Here is a 13,467-nt window from a genome sequence, read left to right on the forward strand (position 1 = left end):
CCCCCCCACCCAACTCACCACCGCAGGATGTAGATATATATATATATTGGTACACTAACATTCATACCTGTATTCTACTATTTTCTCTATATTTAGGCACGGGAGAGAACAGCTGGCCGATGGCCAACATGCACAGCTTCGTCGTGCACCAGTCGACCATGGCCGACTGCATCAAGGCCAAGGCCCTCGTGGACTGGATCTACTGGACCCAAACCGACCCGGCCGCCCTCGCCCTCGCCCAGCAGTACGTCCCCCGTCGCATAGTGCGCTCTCAGGCCACACACGCCCACGCACGCACCAACCTCGGCCTATAGGAATTTCCAGGGCGTGGCAGGGCAATCGTCCCCGGTGCGCAAGCGGCTGATTGACTTCGTGGCGGGCATGACGTGCGACGGCGTGGCGGTGAGCTCCGTCTACGGCTGCATCTACCAGAGCACTATCTGCGCCGACCACGGCGCGTGCGCCGACGGCGCCTGCCTCTGCTCGACCGGCTACGAGGGCGAGTTCTGCCAGTTCGCCGTGTCGTCGAGCGACACATCGCTGGCGCCGATTCTCGGCTCCGTCATCCCGGCCGTGGTGCTGGCGCTGCTGGTCATGTGCTGCGTGGTGGCGGCGCTGCTGGTGTGCCTCCGGCTGCGACGCGCCAAGGAGGACGAGTGGGAGGTGGAGATCAGCGAGCTGGAGATGGGCGAGCAGCTCGGGGCCGGCGGCTACGGCGAGGTGCACAAGGCCGTGTGGAAGGGCACCGAGGTCGCCGTCAAGATGATGGTCTCCGAGCACCCGTCGCGCGAGCTCGAGCGCAGCTTCAAGGAGGAGGTACGCGACGTCTCGTCCCACCCATACATTCATGAAATTCCAATGTCGATGACATGGTGGCTGCGCAGGTGCGAGTGATGACGGCGCTGAGGCATCCCAACGTGGTGCTGTTCATGGCGGCCTGCACCAAGCCCCCCAAGATGTGTATCGTCATGGAGTTCATGGCCCTCGGCTCACTCTTCGACGTGCGTGCGCACCTTCTCTCTCTCTCTCTCTCATCGCATCACTTCACACCAAACTAATCTGGTTTGCGTCGGTTCGATGGTGGTGGTTGCTTGCGCAGTTGCTGCACAACGAGCTGATTCCGGACATCCCGTTCGCGCTGCGCAACAAGATGGCCTACCAGGCGGCCAAGGGCATGCACTTCCTCCACTCGTCCGGCATCGTCCATCGCGATCTCAAGTCGCTCAATTTGCTCCTCGACTCCAAGTGGAACGTCAAGGTCCGTTGTGTGTTCGTGTGCGTGTGCGTGTGCGTGGGGGTTGCGCGTGTGCGGTTGAGCTGACTTGCGTGTGCTGGCACGCACAGGTGAGCGACTTTGGTCTCACCAAGTTCAAGGAGGAGATGAAGCGCGGCGGAGCGGCAAAGGAGATCCAGGGCAGCGTGCACTGGGCCGCGCCCGAGATCCTGAACGAGGCCATGGACGTCGACTACATGATGGCCGACGTCTATTCGTTCGGCATCATCCTGTGGGAGCTCACCACCCGCCAGCAGCCCTACATGGGCATGAGCCCGGCGGCGGTTGCCGTGGCGGTCATCAGGGACAACGCGCGGCCGCCGCTGCCTGACACCAACGACGCCGTCGGTCTGACGGCCGAGTTCTTGGACCTCATTCGCACCTGCTGGCACTTTGACGCCACCATCCGCCCCACCTTCCTGGTACCTACCAACCGACTCTTCTCTTGCGCGTCGAAAGCGCGACTTACCAACACTCGTCGTGTGTGTAGGAGATAATGACGAGGCTGAGCGGACTGGGCGGAGAGGGAGGCACGTCATCGATGACCAAGACGTCGACGTCGTCATCGTCGGGCGTCGGCGGTGACCGCTTCGGGTCGTGGACTTCGCCCACCGGCCACTCCAACACCAGCAGCTCGGGCTCTTCCAAGTCCGATGGTACCGCACGCACCACCGCACATGCACGGGTCGCTCACCTTTGGGTCCTAATAATGAGTACTTTTAAGCAGCGGATCGCGACGCGGCGATGGCCGGCACGGTGCACGCGCCGGACGGCGAGATGGCGATCGTTTTCTCCGACATCACGCGCGCCGCCTCGCTCTGGGAGTTCAACGCCGAGGCGATGCGCGACGCCACCATCCTCCACAACGCCCTGCTGCGCTCCCTTCTCAAGAAGCACCGCGGGTACGAGGTGGTGTTCATCCGCGACCGCAACAGCGGCGAGGGCTCGTTCTGCATGGCCTTCCAGGACACCGCCGACGCGCTCGAGTGGTGCATGGAGGCCCAGCAGGAGCTCATCAAGCTGCCTTGGCCCGACGCGCTGCTCGACCACCCCGGCGCTGCCGAGGAGTGGGGCGACCTCGACGACCGGGTGCTGTTCAAGGGCCTCCGCGTGCGCATGGGCGTGCACGTCGGCTCGCCCCGAATGGTGCGCGACCCGATGACGCGCCGCGTCGAGTACATCGGCCCCGTTATCAACGCCGCGGCCCGCATCACGGCCATGACCCACGGCGGCCAGATCCTGGTGTCCGGCGCCGCCTACGCCAAGGTGCAGGACGGCGACATGGCCCGGGAGCCCAAGCGCGTCGTGTGTCTGGGCAAGTTCGAGATGCCCGACGCCCCGCGCGGCGCCCGGCTGTACGAGCTCAAGCCCCGTGCGCTCGAGGGACGCTTCTTCGGCGGCATCTCGCGCGACCCGCCCAACAAGGAGTCCGACCACACCAGCTCGTCACCGCGCTCCGGCCGCAGCGCCGAGGGCAAGGGCAAGGGCAAGAATGAAGGCGGCGACGGCTCGGCGCGGTCGAGCGATGAGGAGGTGCAGGCGGTGGTGGGCGAAGGCATGATGTTCCAGGAGGACCGGTTCCTGACGTCGGCCAACCTGTGTCGCTGGGTGATCGACTTCAACGAGATCGCGCTCGGGCGGCAGGTCGGGCTGGGCTCCTACGGCGTGGTGTTCCGCGGCAAGTGGAAGGGCGTCGACGTGGCGGTGAAGCGATTCATCAAGCAGAAGCTCGACGAGCGCCGCATGCTCGAGTTCCGCGCCGAGATGGCCCTCCTGGCCGAGCTCCACCACCCCAACATCGTCCTCTTTATTGGTACACTCCCTTTCTTGGCGACTGTGTGTTCGTTTCTCGTCGCTCACACCACACCACACCACACCACACCACACCACACCACACCACACCACACACAGGTGCGTGCGTGAAGAGGCCCAATCTGTGCATTGTGACGGAGTTCGTCAAGAACGGCTGCCTGCGCGAGATGCTGAACGACAGCGCCACGAAGCTGACGTGGCATCAGAAGGTGAAGCTGCTGCACTCGGCGGCGCTCGGCATCAACTACCTGCACTCGCTGCACCCGATGATCGTGCACCGCGACCTCAAGCCCTCCAATCTGCTCGTCGACGAGAACTGGAACGTGAAGGTGGCCGACTTCGGGTTCGCGCGCATCAAGGAAGAGAACGCCACCATGACCCGCTGCGGCACCCCCTGCTGGACCGGTACACACCGTCGCTTTCGTTCTTTTTCGTTTCGCTTTCGTTCTTCATTTTTACGCTTTCGAGGTTGACCTTTCTTGTGTCGTGTTTGCAGCGCCGGAGGTGATCAGGGGGGAGAAGTACTCGGAGAAGGCGGACGTGTTCTCGTTCGGCATCATCATGTGGGAGGTGCTCACGCGCAAGCAGCCTTTCGCTGGGCGCAACTTCATGGGCGTGTCGCTCGACGTGCTCGAGGGCCGACGGCCAGCGGTGCCGAACGACTGCGGCCAGGCCTTCAAGAAGCTGATGAAGAAGTGCTGGCACGCAGAGGCGGGCAAGAGGCCCGCCATGGAGGACGTCGTCGCCCAGCTGGACCGCATGGTCGGCAACGATGCCGGCGATGGCAAGGCTTCAGTGTAAAGGTTGGTTTTCCTTCTTCCATCCACTCTGTAATTAACACGTTTGTACACTTAAAAAATATATAAGTAGAAAGCACATCTGGAGGGTGATGATAGTGATGATGGTGGCAGTGTTAGCTTGCTCGTTGCCACCACCCCACGACGTCGCTGTCTCCCTTTAACTCGCGATCGCCCTCGCCATCACTCGTCACTGTAACCACGGCCTCGATTGAGACATCTCCAACTCCCCGCATCGCCTGGTAACCAACTCTGGCGGGAGTGGCGACCTGCATCGTGGGGCACAGGTTCGCCGTCGATTGTTGGTTGCCACCCCTGAGTGCGGCCCCCCCCAGCGAGCCCGGGCTCAGGCCCCTTCCAGCTGACGCGTCCGAACAAGGCCGCAAACCGGATTTGAAGTTGTAGACTGGCGCTGGGGGGCAAAGACCAGAGTACGCCGTACCTGTTCGGCAGACTTCGGCCAGGAGAATCAGAGGAATGTCTGGTATGTTGCGCGCATACGGGCGAGCATTGTTCAAATACGTCGTGAGCAGAAGCCTTGTGCCGAGGAGAAGGTTTTGCTTGTTGCCCAAAGTGCATGCAACGAGCTCGCCGCGATGGAAGCACACGAGGGCGCACTAGGTACACACAAGCACATCTACCCAAAAAAGCTTCCCAACCTAACCCGTAGTCGTTTGCGTGGCACAGGGCAACAAGTAAAGATCACGACGGCCATACGTGGCATCCTAGAAGATGTATTGTGCTCCCCCACACACGTCGCGTTTACCTCTGTTTTTTCTTATTTTTTATTGTGAGATTAGAAAAATATATTTATTAATCCAAATTTGTGCTAATGAGCGATCGATGGTCAGTATGACGGTTCTCAGGTGTTGGCGGAACTGGTGCAGAATGCTGACGACGCCCGTGCGTCTACAGCGAGCTTTCTCCTCGACTTGGTATTATAATACACCCAGCACCCCCCCAAACCTGCCGACGCAAAGGCAATCTCAGTGTGTTCACACGCACACCCTGCTCAGAGGACCCACTCCACAAATACGCTGCTGAGCCCCACCATGGCCCAGTTTCAAGTACGCAGTTGACGCGCTTCTTGTATGACCGTCGTCAATAGTTGGCCTGATTATTGTGTACACCTCAATCCAGGGTCCAGCGTTGTGCGCATTCAACAATGCCGTATTTCGCGACGAGGACTTCGAGAGTATACAGAACGTAGGAGCAGGACGCAAGTCGAACGACCCCATCGCCACCGGTATGGTACCACTACCTCATGGCAGTGAAGCTTTTAAGCTGACAGACAGTTACCATGATACGTGCACTTGGCTGCTTACAGGACGGTTTGGTCTTGGCTTCAATTCGGTTTACCACATGGTACTGGACATGTATACATGTCATGTTCCTATGTTTCCGTTCTGTCAGCTAGCGGCGCGTGATAAATCCTCACCAGTTGTGCGACGTTGCAGACCGATTTACCATCATTCATCACACGCGATAAAGCAGTCTTCTTCGATCCTCATCGAACTCACCTGCCGGGCATTGAGCACGGTCCTCCCGGTACCATTTCCTTTATGAGGCCTCGTTGTTTGCCAACCATTGGGCGCTCGCTCACTCCACTCTACTCGGTGCCGCAGGCAAATATTACAACTTCACCATCGCTGAGGTCAGAGCCAAATACGCCGATCAATTCGCGCCGTACGCGTTGTTTGGATGCGACCTGCAACGACCATTCGATGGCACCATCTTCAGGTGTGCCCCGGCCACTCCCCATGATTGCACAGGCTAATGGTTCTCGTCACGATCGTGTCTTCAGGTTCCCTCTGCGGTCGGCAGAGCAAGCAAGGGTGTCCGAGTTGGTGTCTTCGCGCCTGCCCTTCGCACCTGACGACGTTCTCCAAATATTCGACAAGTTTATCGAGATGGGCAGCCAGATCCTTCTCCACCTCAAATTCCTTCGCGAGGTCACGCTCTACGTGTGGAACGCAGGGCAGACCGCACCCGAGGAAGTGTACAGCGTGGGCCTGGACAAGTCTGCGATGAAGGAGGAAGAGATGCAGAAGCGGTCTTCGCTCTTCCTTCACCTGGCCTCCAAGCTGGAATCCTGTAAGGGAAACATCAAAGAGCTAGCCGCCTCGAAGGAGAATATCTTCGAGACCATGCTGAACCAAACACCAGCCAAGGACTTCCCGCAGGACATCTACAACGTGCGCTGCATCGTGAAGGGACGGCGAAGGCGACGCCCGGCAGTGGCAGACACAGGTGCGTTATCCGAGTCGTGTGCGTTGCTTCCCCTCCCCCTCCCCCTCCCCTTTAATGCGTTCGGCTCACGACTCTTTTGTTGCAGGTCCTGTCGAATCAGGGCGACAATCACCACCTACCGAAGAATGGGAAGCTTTTGAATTCAACGACCACTGGATGCTCTCGCGAGTTGTGGGCCAATCTCAGGCCTACCTACTTGCCAAACAGAACGCCAGGTATGCCTGATCACCTGCAGATGCCTACGTGTACGTTATACTGACATGTTTTCGTTTCTAATGCCCAATATGTTCATGGTGTGGTAAAGGCACGCCCTGTTCCCGCTGGCTACCGTCGCTGCGTTGGTGAGCCGTCAAACCCGAGCCACGGCCGCGAGCATCACCGACGAGTGGATCGCTGGTGCAGATCCACAGGGAATATGTCCCCTTCCGCTTGTGGGCCGGGCGTTCTGCACTCTTCCTCTTCCGCTTTGGAGTGGTTTGGTATGACTTTTCTCCTGTTCTAGCGTTGCTCGATGTTAGATCGACGCCCCTAATGTAACGCTTGATGTGTTGCAGCCTGTTCACGTAAACGCTGGCTTTGCCTTGTCTCGCGACCGCCGGTCAATCATCAGCGGCAGCGACGTGTTCGACAAGCAGCTCCTGGTCAAGTATAATCAAGGTACATACTACTCGGGTTCTTTTGCGACCATCGTGGTTACGCTCACACATGTGGTGCCGCACACAGCACTCCTTACCGATGCGGTTGCCTGGGCATACGCTCGGCTCCTACTGCGACTTGCGGACGATTGCCAAAAGGGGCTGCTGCCGCTCAAGCCTGATCACTATTATCAGCTGTGGCCGAAGAAGAAAGACATTGTCTCTGGTGGAGGTCAGTACCCCCGTGGCTGGAACCAGCCTTACCTTCTAACGCTTACATCGGGGAGGGGGGATATCGCTAGGTGCCGACGGCTCCCTGTGGTCGCTCGTTGTGGCGCCGGTACTGAAGCGTCTGCTCGACAAGAAAGTCTTCGCCTGTGCCTCTTTGCCGACAATGCAGGGACAAGGACAAGTTAAAGTGCAATGGGTCGACGCAAAGGAGGCCCTCTTTTTCGACATCGAGCAGGACACCGAGGTAATGATCACAGGCTCTGCTGCAACGGATCGCAGTATGGGCCCAATTCTAATAGATGTCCGCTCTCGAATTGCAGGAAATCGTTGAGCGGTGGGTCAAGCTGGCCTCGGGTGAGGGCGGTCCAGGCAGCAAGAGCGCCCGCCGGTCGCTCAAATACCTGGCCCAGTCGCCCCTCGCCCTGGTTGTCGGTTGCCTTCTGCTTGATCGTTGCTCCCTGGTACATATCGATACCCGCTTGTACGGCCAATTTCATGGCTAACGATTGCTCGCTCTCTCTCTCTCTCTGTGTGTGTGTGTGTGTGTGTGTTGTGTGTGTCGTGTGTGTCGTATGTATCGTGTGTGTCGTGTGTGTCGTGTGTGTCGTGTGTGGCCCGTACCAAGGTGAGCGTACCTATGTCCATCTACGATGAGTTCGTCGAGGCCGGTCTGTCTTCAGTCCGCCGACTCACCCCCGCCTTTGTGCGGCAGCTCTATCGGCAGAAGGGTATCGTCGCTATTCTCACGCCACATATCGTACCATTCCTAATCTTGAGTGTGAGGTTCTGTGGCTGATATGTGCCCTTTTTTTCCAGTGGAAGCACTGAGGCAGAAGGGGGTGCCATTTCCTCCGCCTCGCTATCCGATTGGTCGCTTCCCCTCTCTCGAGGCCTCCTTCGTGGGCGTGTCAGAGTCCATCGCCATTCTCAAGTACGCCCTGTCGGACATTGGACCCTTCAACGAGCGCAAAGGTACCTTTATCGCACACTCGTATGAAGCCTGCAGTGCCAGTTCTGTTACTTACTTTATCACCTTTCTTCTGGTACTGTCGGCGCAACAGTCGAAGGCCAAAACGACTACACGGCCGAATACGTCGCTCATCTCCCCTTCCTATGTCTGGCGTCGAACGAGTGCACCACGTTCGCCAATGGCGGTAGCGGCTCGGTGCTGTGTGAGTCGAAGAAGACGCGCGCTCTGGCCCATGTCCTACTCCGCAATTGTGCCAACCTCTTCATCCACTCTGAGCTCGTGCGACAGATCGGTACGTGGCCATCATTGTCGTGCAATGCACTTTCAAAGCCATTCTCGCCAAGTTAGGACGCAAACCTCATTCCTATATGTTCGCACATGCATCAGGCGAGTTCCGGTACCCTCCGTTTCAGGAAGCTGTCGGCATCCGTCCGTTGACCCTGGCACTGCTGGGTCAGTTGCTTAACGAGGGCCGCATGCTACCGCTCGCGTGGCGCGGTCTGAAGGGCCTCCCATGGCGCACTACGGGCGGAGCCAGCGTCAAGGAGTGGATCGAGCACTTCTGGGAGTTCGTGCGAAGCGAGGAGGAGAGCGAGCGCAAGGCCGGAAGGCACGACGGGTTCGCCGACCGATTCCTCGCCGCCTTCGGCGAGTGGCCGCTCCTGCCGGTGCGCGAAGGGCAACTGGTCTCGCTCAAGCGTCTGTCTCTGGTCATCAACCGTGCCGACATCGCTCTCGCTGCTGGGGACAAGCCACAACAGCACAGCGGCGGCGATAGCGGAGAGCAAGCCGTCTGCCACGTGCTGGAGCGTCAGCTGCGCTACCCCTACATCACCGATGACCAGGAGATCGACGTCGTGGCGCGCGGATTTGTGCCGCAGGTCGTGCTCGATCGAATGATGAAGCTCTCCCCCAAGAACCTCGTCGCCGCGCTGCACCATCTCATCGCTGAGGAGGAGGAACGAGGAGGCCCCAAGGGGGGCCAGCCTGGCGTTGAGGAGCTCCGCTTCTCCGTGCTCAGCGCTCAGGAGCGTGACCTCCTGCTCCACTACATCGCACGAGGAATCGACAGCCTTGGAGACACCGACCTCGTCCGACTGCGGTTACTACCTCTCTTTCCGTCGATGAAGATCCTTGTCAACGAAGGCTCGCCTTCTGCCGGCCTACCACCTCAGCCTTCTTCTTCTTCGCTGTCGTCCTTTACGAGCTACACGAGCCTCAAGGACCGCAAATGGTACACGCTGCCGGAGGACTTTCCGCTGCCGACAGGCCGGGCCAATTTTCTGCACGGAATGGCCTTCCTGCTGTCGACCAAGGCCATCGACGCGCTCTACGTCAAGCTGGCCATCCTGCCCCTCTCACGGGCGTCGCTCTACGTCGACTTCGTGTTTCCGGCCATCGAAGCCAAGGCCCGAAAGGCGCAGGAGGCACTGGCCGCGTCACTCAGCCATGCGCAGTCGCAGTCTCATCAACTCCAACTCGTGGACGTCGGCGAGGACGTGGAGCGGGAGATCCTTCACCACCTGGAGGACGTACGCATGCACTTCGAGCAGCTCATGAGCGAGAGGGCGGGCTTTGCCGACATCCTCTCCAAACTGCCCATTCTTCGTGGTGCGCATTCCAATCACGTTTCTCACTACAGATTAACTTGACGTTAAAGAAAATCATCCATGATACGGTCATCACTCATCACCTTAATCCCAACCATGACCCCTCTACGTCGACAGGAATGGACGGCTGCTTTTATCCGCCCTCAGCGTTTGTCGACCCCACCGTACCTCTGCTCTACGCCATCAAGCGAGAGTGGGCGCTCCCGCCGACCTATGCGCGCTCTGCCGAGTGGCTGCTGTTCTTCCGTCGGTTGGGTCTTGCCGACCGGGTCGACGCCTCGATCTTCCTCGGCTTCGCCTCCGGGGTGAGCGAGCTGGCCCAGCGCGATCCCGTTGGCGCCCGGCAGAGGGCCATCCTCCTCATCCAATGCCTCAACGAACACTACAACGACCTCTGCCCCACCAGCGGCGCTACCAGCGGTCCAGACAGCAAGCCTGACTCAGGTGCCGCCACATGCAGCCACGTACTTTCGGGGTTTGACAAAGTCACTAACGGTTCATGATTTTTCTACCGCGGGGGTTTGGGTTGCAGACTCGTTCTGGGAGAAGTTGCGCGAAGTGGAGTTCGTGCCGTGCATGGAGGTGCGACAAGAGACCGAGTACACCAAGCGCGCCTTCTACCGCTTCGCCGAGGTGGCCGAGTACTGGGACTTCGAGCTGATGTGGTCGCAGGCGCCCATCCTGGATGAAGCCCTGAGCCCGCCGTACAATCTCAAGCGCAAGCTAAAGATCATCTCCACCCTCTACTCGAAGGATGTCGACTACGTGGTGCGCCATCTCAACTTCATGATCCGCTCCTTCACCAACACCCGGATCTACGTGGCTGGCCGTGACTTCGCCGAGAAGCGGCGCAGCGAGCGCGTGCTGAGCGGCTTCCGCGACATCTACCGCTACCTCGACCGATGCTGCGGCGAGAGCGACAGGCTGCGGAAGGCGCTCGTTGAGAAGCTTGGCTGCGACAAGCCGTGGATCTACCACCTGGTCCCTCTGCCTGGCGACGAAGCCGCCAAGAATAGCCACAATCGACACCAGGCAGAGCGAGGCCAGGGGGACGGTGAGGTGCATGATCGCTACAAGATCCTTCAGTTCATCGCGCCCTCGCAGGTCTTCCATGAGGTCGAGGAGGAGGTGCCGTCGCTCATGTACCACGTGCCGACCTGGCTCGCCCATGGCTACGACTTCCTGCTGGAGGCCTTCGCCATCGAGGAGATTCCCAACGCCAAGTGCTCGCTGACTGCTCTCCATCGACTCATGGAGTCGAATGGCGGCGATGGCGTCCCGCTGCCGTCTGACGTGTTGGCGCACGTGCTGATGCTGCTCGGTCTCATCCACGCCCACGCGCGTGCTGCCGCTGCCCTCAAGCCGCGAGGCGATGGTGCTACGGAGGCCGCGCGCGAGGAGCTCAAGTCTCAGCTCCAACGCGACGTGCGGCTGCCCGATGAGCGTGGTGTGCTGAGGCGACCGTTGGACCTGTTCCTGTTCGACACTCCCTGGCTCAAGGGCCGCATCGCCCTCACCAAACCTACAGGTAACCCTAATTCTTGTTGGCGCAACCATGTCGTGGGCTAATAAGCCTAATCTTGCAGGTGAAGTGGTGATCCCGATCTTGCATCCCAACGTGTCCAAGGAGATGGCCCGCTTCTTTGGCGTGAGGTAAGTCTCACAATGATAACTCATTGACACAATGATCAGTTAGCGCAGGCCTGTGTGATCGAGCCGTAGCTACTAACCGAATTCGTACAATATTTAGGTTGCTGAGCCTCATGGTTCACGAGGAAATCGATCCTCGGTATGAGCTTGAGCCCAGCGACCGACATGCAGGTGACGTCGAGCGCTGGCAACTCAATCTCTCCACGGACGAATTTAAGCGAGGTGCCCTACGGACCTGGTCCAACTCTTTGGAAATCATTTTTTACCCCTTCGTTACCATGGTGGTTGATGTCGTGCGTTGTGGAGCTTCTCCGCTGAACAGTGTGTGCGGCGATGTGGCAGGCGTGGTGCGCTTGATTGCGCATGAGCGCGGACAGGAACAGCAAACGGCAGCACCGAGCGCAGCGAAGGCCGCGCAGCAGAACGACGAGAATCGAGCCGAAGTCGAGCAGCGGCGAGTGCAGCAACTCGAACGGCTGGAAATGCTGCGCTACCTCCGTATTCTTCCAGCTAAAAGCCTGCAGACGAGGGTGCGTTACCAACCTTACAACTTTGAGAAATTCGCTTTGCATCTTCATCCGCATAGATTCCATGATGGCAAAGGGTCCTCATGTCCTGCATCTTCACCTCTAGCTGATCTGGCGAGAAACGGGAGACGACGTGACGGTGGCCGGCGGGGGTGCGGGCTCGCTGTCGGTGTTGGACGTCGACAACACGCGAATCTACCTGGCCACGCCCTTCTCGCCCCAGATGCTCATAACCCACTTGGCCAACCAGATCAACCACTTCCTCTTTAGCCCGCTCAAGTACTCTCCACTCTTTAGCCCTATTGCTCCTCTCGTTGTCAAACCAACAACAGCTAACGGTGGTGGTGGTATTGCAGGAACATGCAGCCGCTGTGTGCAATTCTTGATTGCGAAGAGGCCGAAGCGATCGCAGTCACGCTGAACATACTACACATCTCGTTTGTTGTCGAAGAGGGTCCCGTCTCGAAGCTTAGCCTTCCGCTCTCGTCGGAGGAGGTCGAACGATTGGACTTCGGTATTCACATGATCACCTTCTTTCCCTCAGCAATTTACCGCTTTAACGCCTGCGTTCCCCTACTGCTGCACAGTTGACAAGGATTTCAAGCCGGGAGACAAGGTCGGGATTACGAGCGAGAGCGGACCTGTGTGGGCCGAGATTCAATGTCGCCTGGACGATGGCCACTGGCTCGTCCTGATATCCGCCATGGGCGACACGCAGAGGTGTGTGCCCCGTTTTCCCTCTTACTTGGCAACTGTGTCGTCTAGAGGGGGGAGGAGAGAGAGAGAGGAGGAAATTTCCTGACGCGCATCATTTTGCAGGGTGCGTGAGGACCAAACGGCCAAGGTCAAATCGTTCAAACAGCAGCGACACGAAGAGCGTGAGAGACGAAAGCAGCACGAGGCCATGAACGGAGCCAAGGGCAAGCAACGACGACTCATTCAGGATGACAACGGAGACGACTCCTACCAATCTGATGCTGAAGAGGTGTGTGTTGTGTGTTGTGTGTTGTGTGTTGTGTGTTGTGTGTGTGTGTGAGGGAGCACCATGTTGAGATACTGACAATTACCTGCTCATAATTACAAGCAGAATGGTGAAGAGAGCGGTAAGGAGGAGGTGGAACTCATCAGAATTGAACCAGCAGATCCCGACCACTGGAAGAAGGAGCGGGCTCTCGCTGAACAGGTACAGAAACCACCCATGATCTAATGCGAGCAACTTTGGTCTAACCCGCATTTGGTCTCGCTCACGACGTTTCTGGGCGACCCACCTATTAGATCAAGGCCATCACACCGCACCTGGAGCCCGAACCGCCCGGCATTGATGAGTTCATCGACGTGGTCGAGAGCACTGACAAGACCCTGGGCCAAGCCGTCGTGAAGAAAGTCCGCAAGGGCATTCGGCCAGGTACGCGATTTGTCGTGTGTCCATTTGGTTGTGTTTGTGTGTTTGATCATGCGAGCCATGTGTTTCTCCTGGCAGGCTACGATATCGTGCGGTGGGGCAACATCGACGAGGTGGCCTTCTTCCATGTGCGGACGGAGCCCGTCACCGACCAACGTCTGATGCTGGCCAAACAGGCCGTCGATGTGCTGCGGCAGGTGGCGCGCGTGTTCGACTACCAGGCGTACTTCGTGTGCCTCTTCTACCAGAAGGACGCCGTGAGCCGGTTCGTGGAGCAGCGGCTGCTATTCAACATCTACCCGCTGGAGGA

At 58.8% G+C, this 13,467-nt stretch overlaps 1 protein-coding gene and 1 pseudogene across 1 annotated transcript; both read left to right on the top strand.

Annotated features, from left to right (window-relative positions):
• Positions 1-128: 128 nt before the first annotated feature.
• On the top strand, positions 129-3,886 carry ACA1_025410 (serine/threonine protein kinase; the record flags this gene model as incomplete). The annotated part of the gene is made up of 9 exons (XM_004353439.1): positions 129-244; positions 276-816; positions 885-1,001; positions 1,100-1,258; positions 1,345-1,695; positions 1,764-1,929; positions 2,001-3,086; positions 3,185-3,490; positions 3,582-3,886. 9 exons carry the CDS (start codon positions 129-131, stop codon positions 3,884-3,886), a joined length of 3,147 nt encoding a protein of 1,048 aa, XP_004353491.1.
• Positions 3,887-4,934: 1,048 nt separating this feature from the next.
• ACA1_025420 lies at positions 4,935-13,420 on the top strand (annotated as a pseudogene).
• The last annotated feature ends 47 nt before the right edge of the window (positions 13,421-13,467 follow it).

The sequence above is a fragment of the Acanthamoeba castellanii genome (genome assembly GCF_000313135.1).
Source record: "Acanthamoeba castellanii str. Neff unplaced genomic scaffold scf7180000084446, whole genome shotgun sequence".
NCBI classification, from domain to species: Eukaryota; Discosea; order Longamoebia; family Acanthamoebidae; genus Acanthamoeba; species Acanthamoeba castellanii.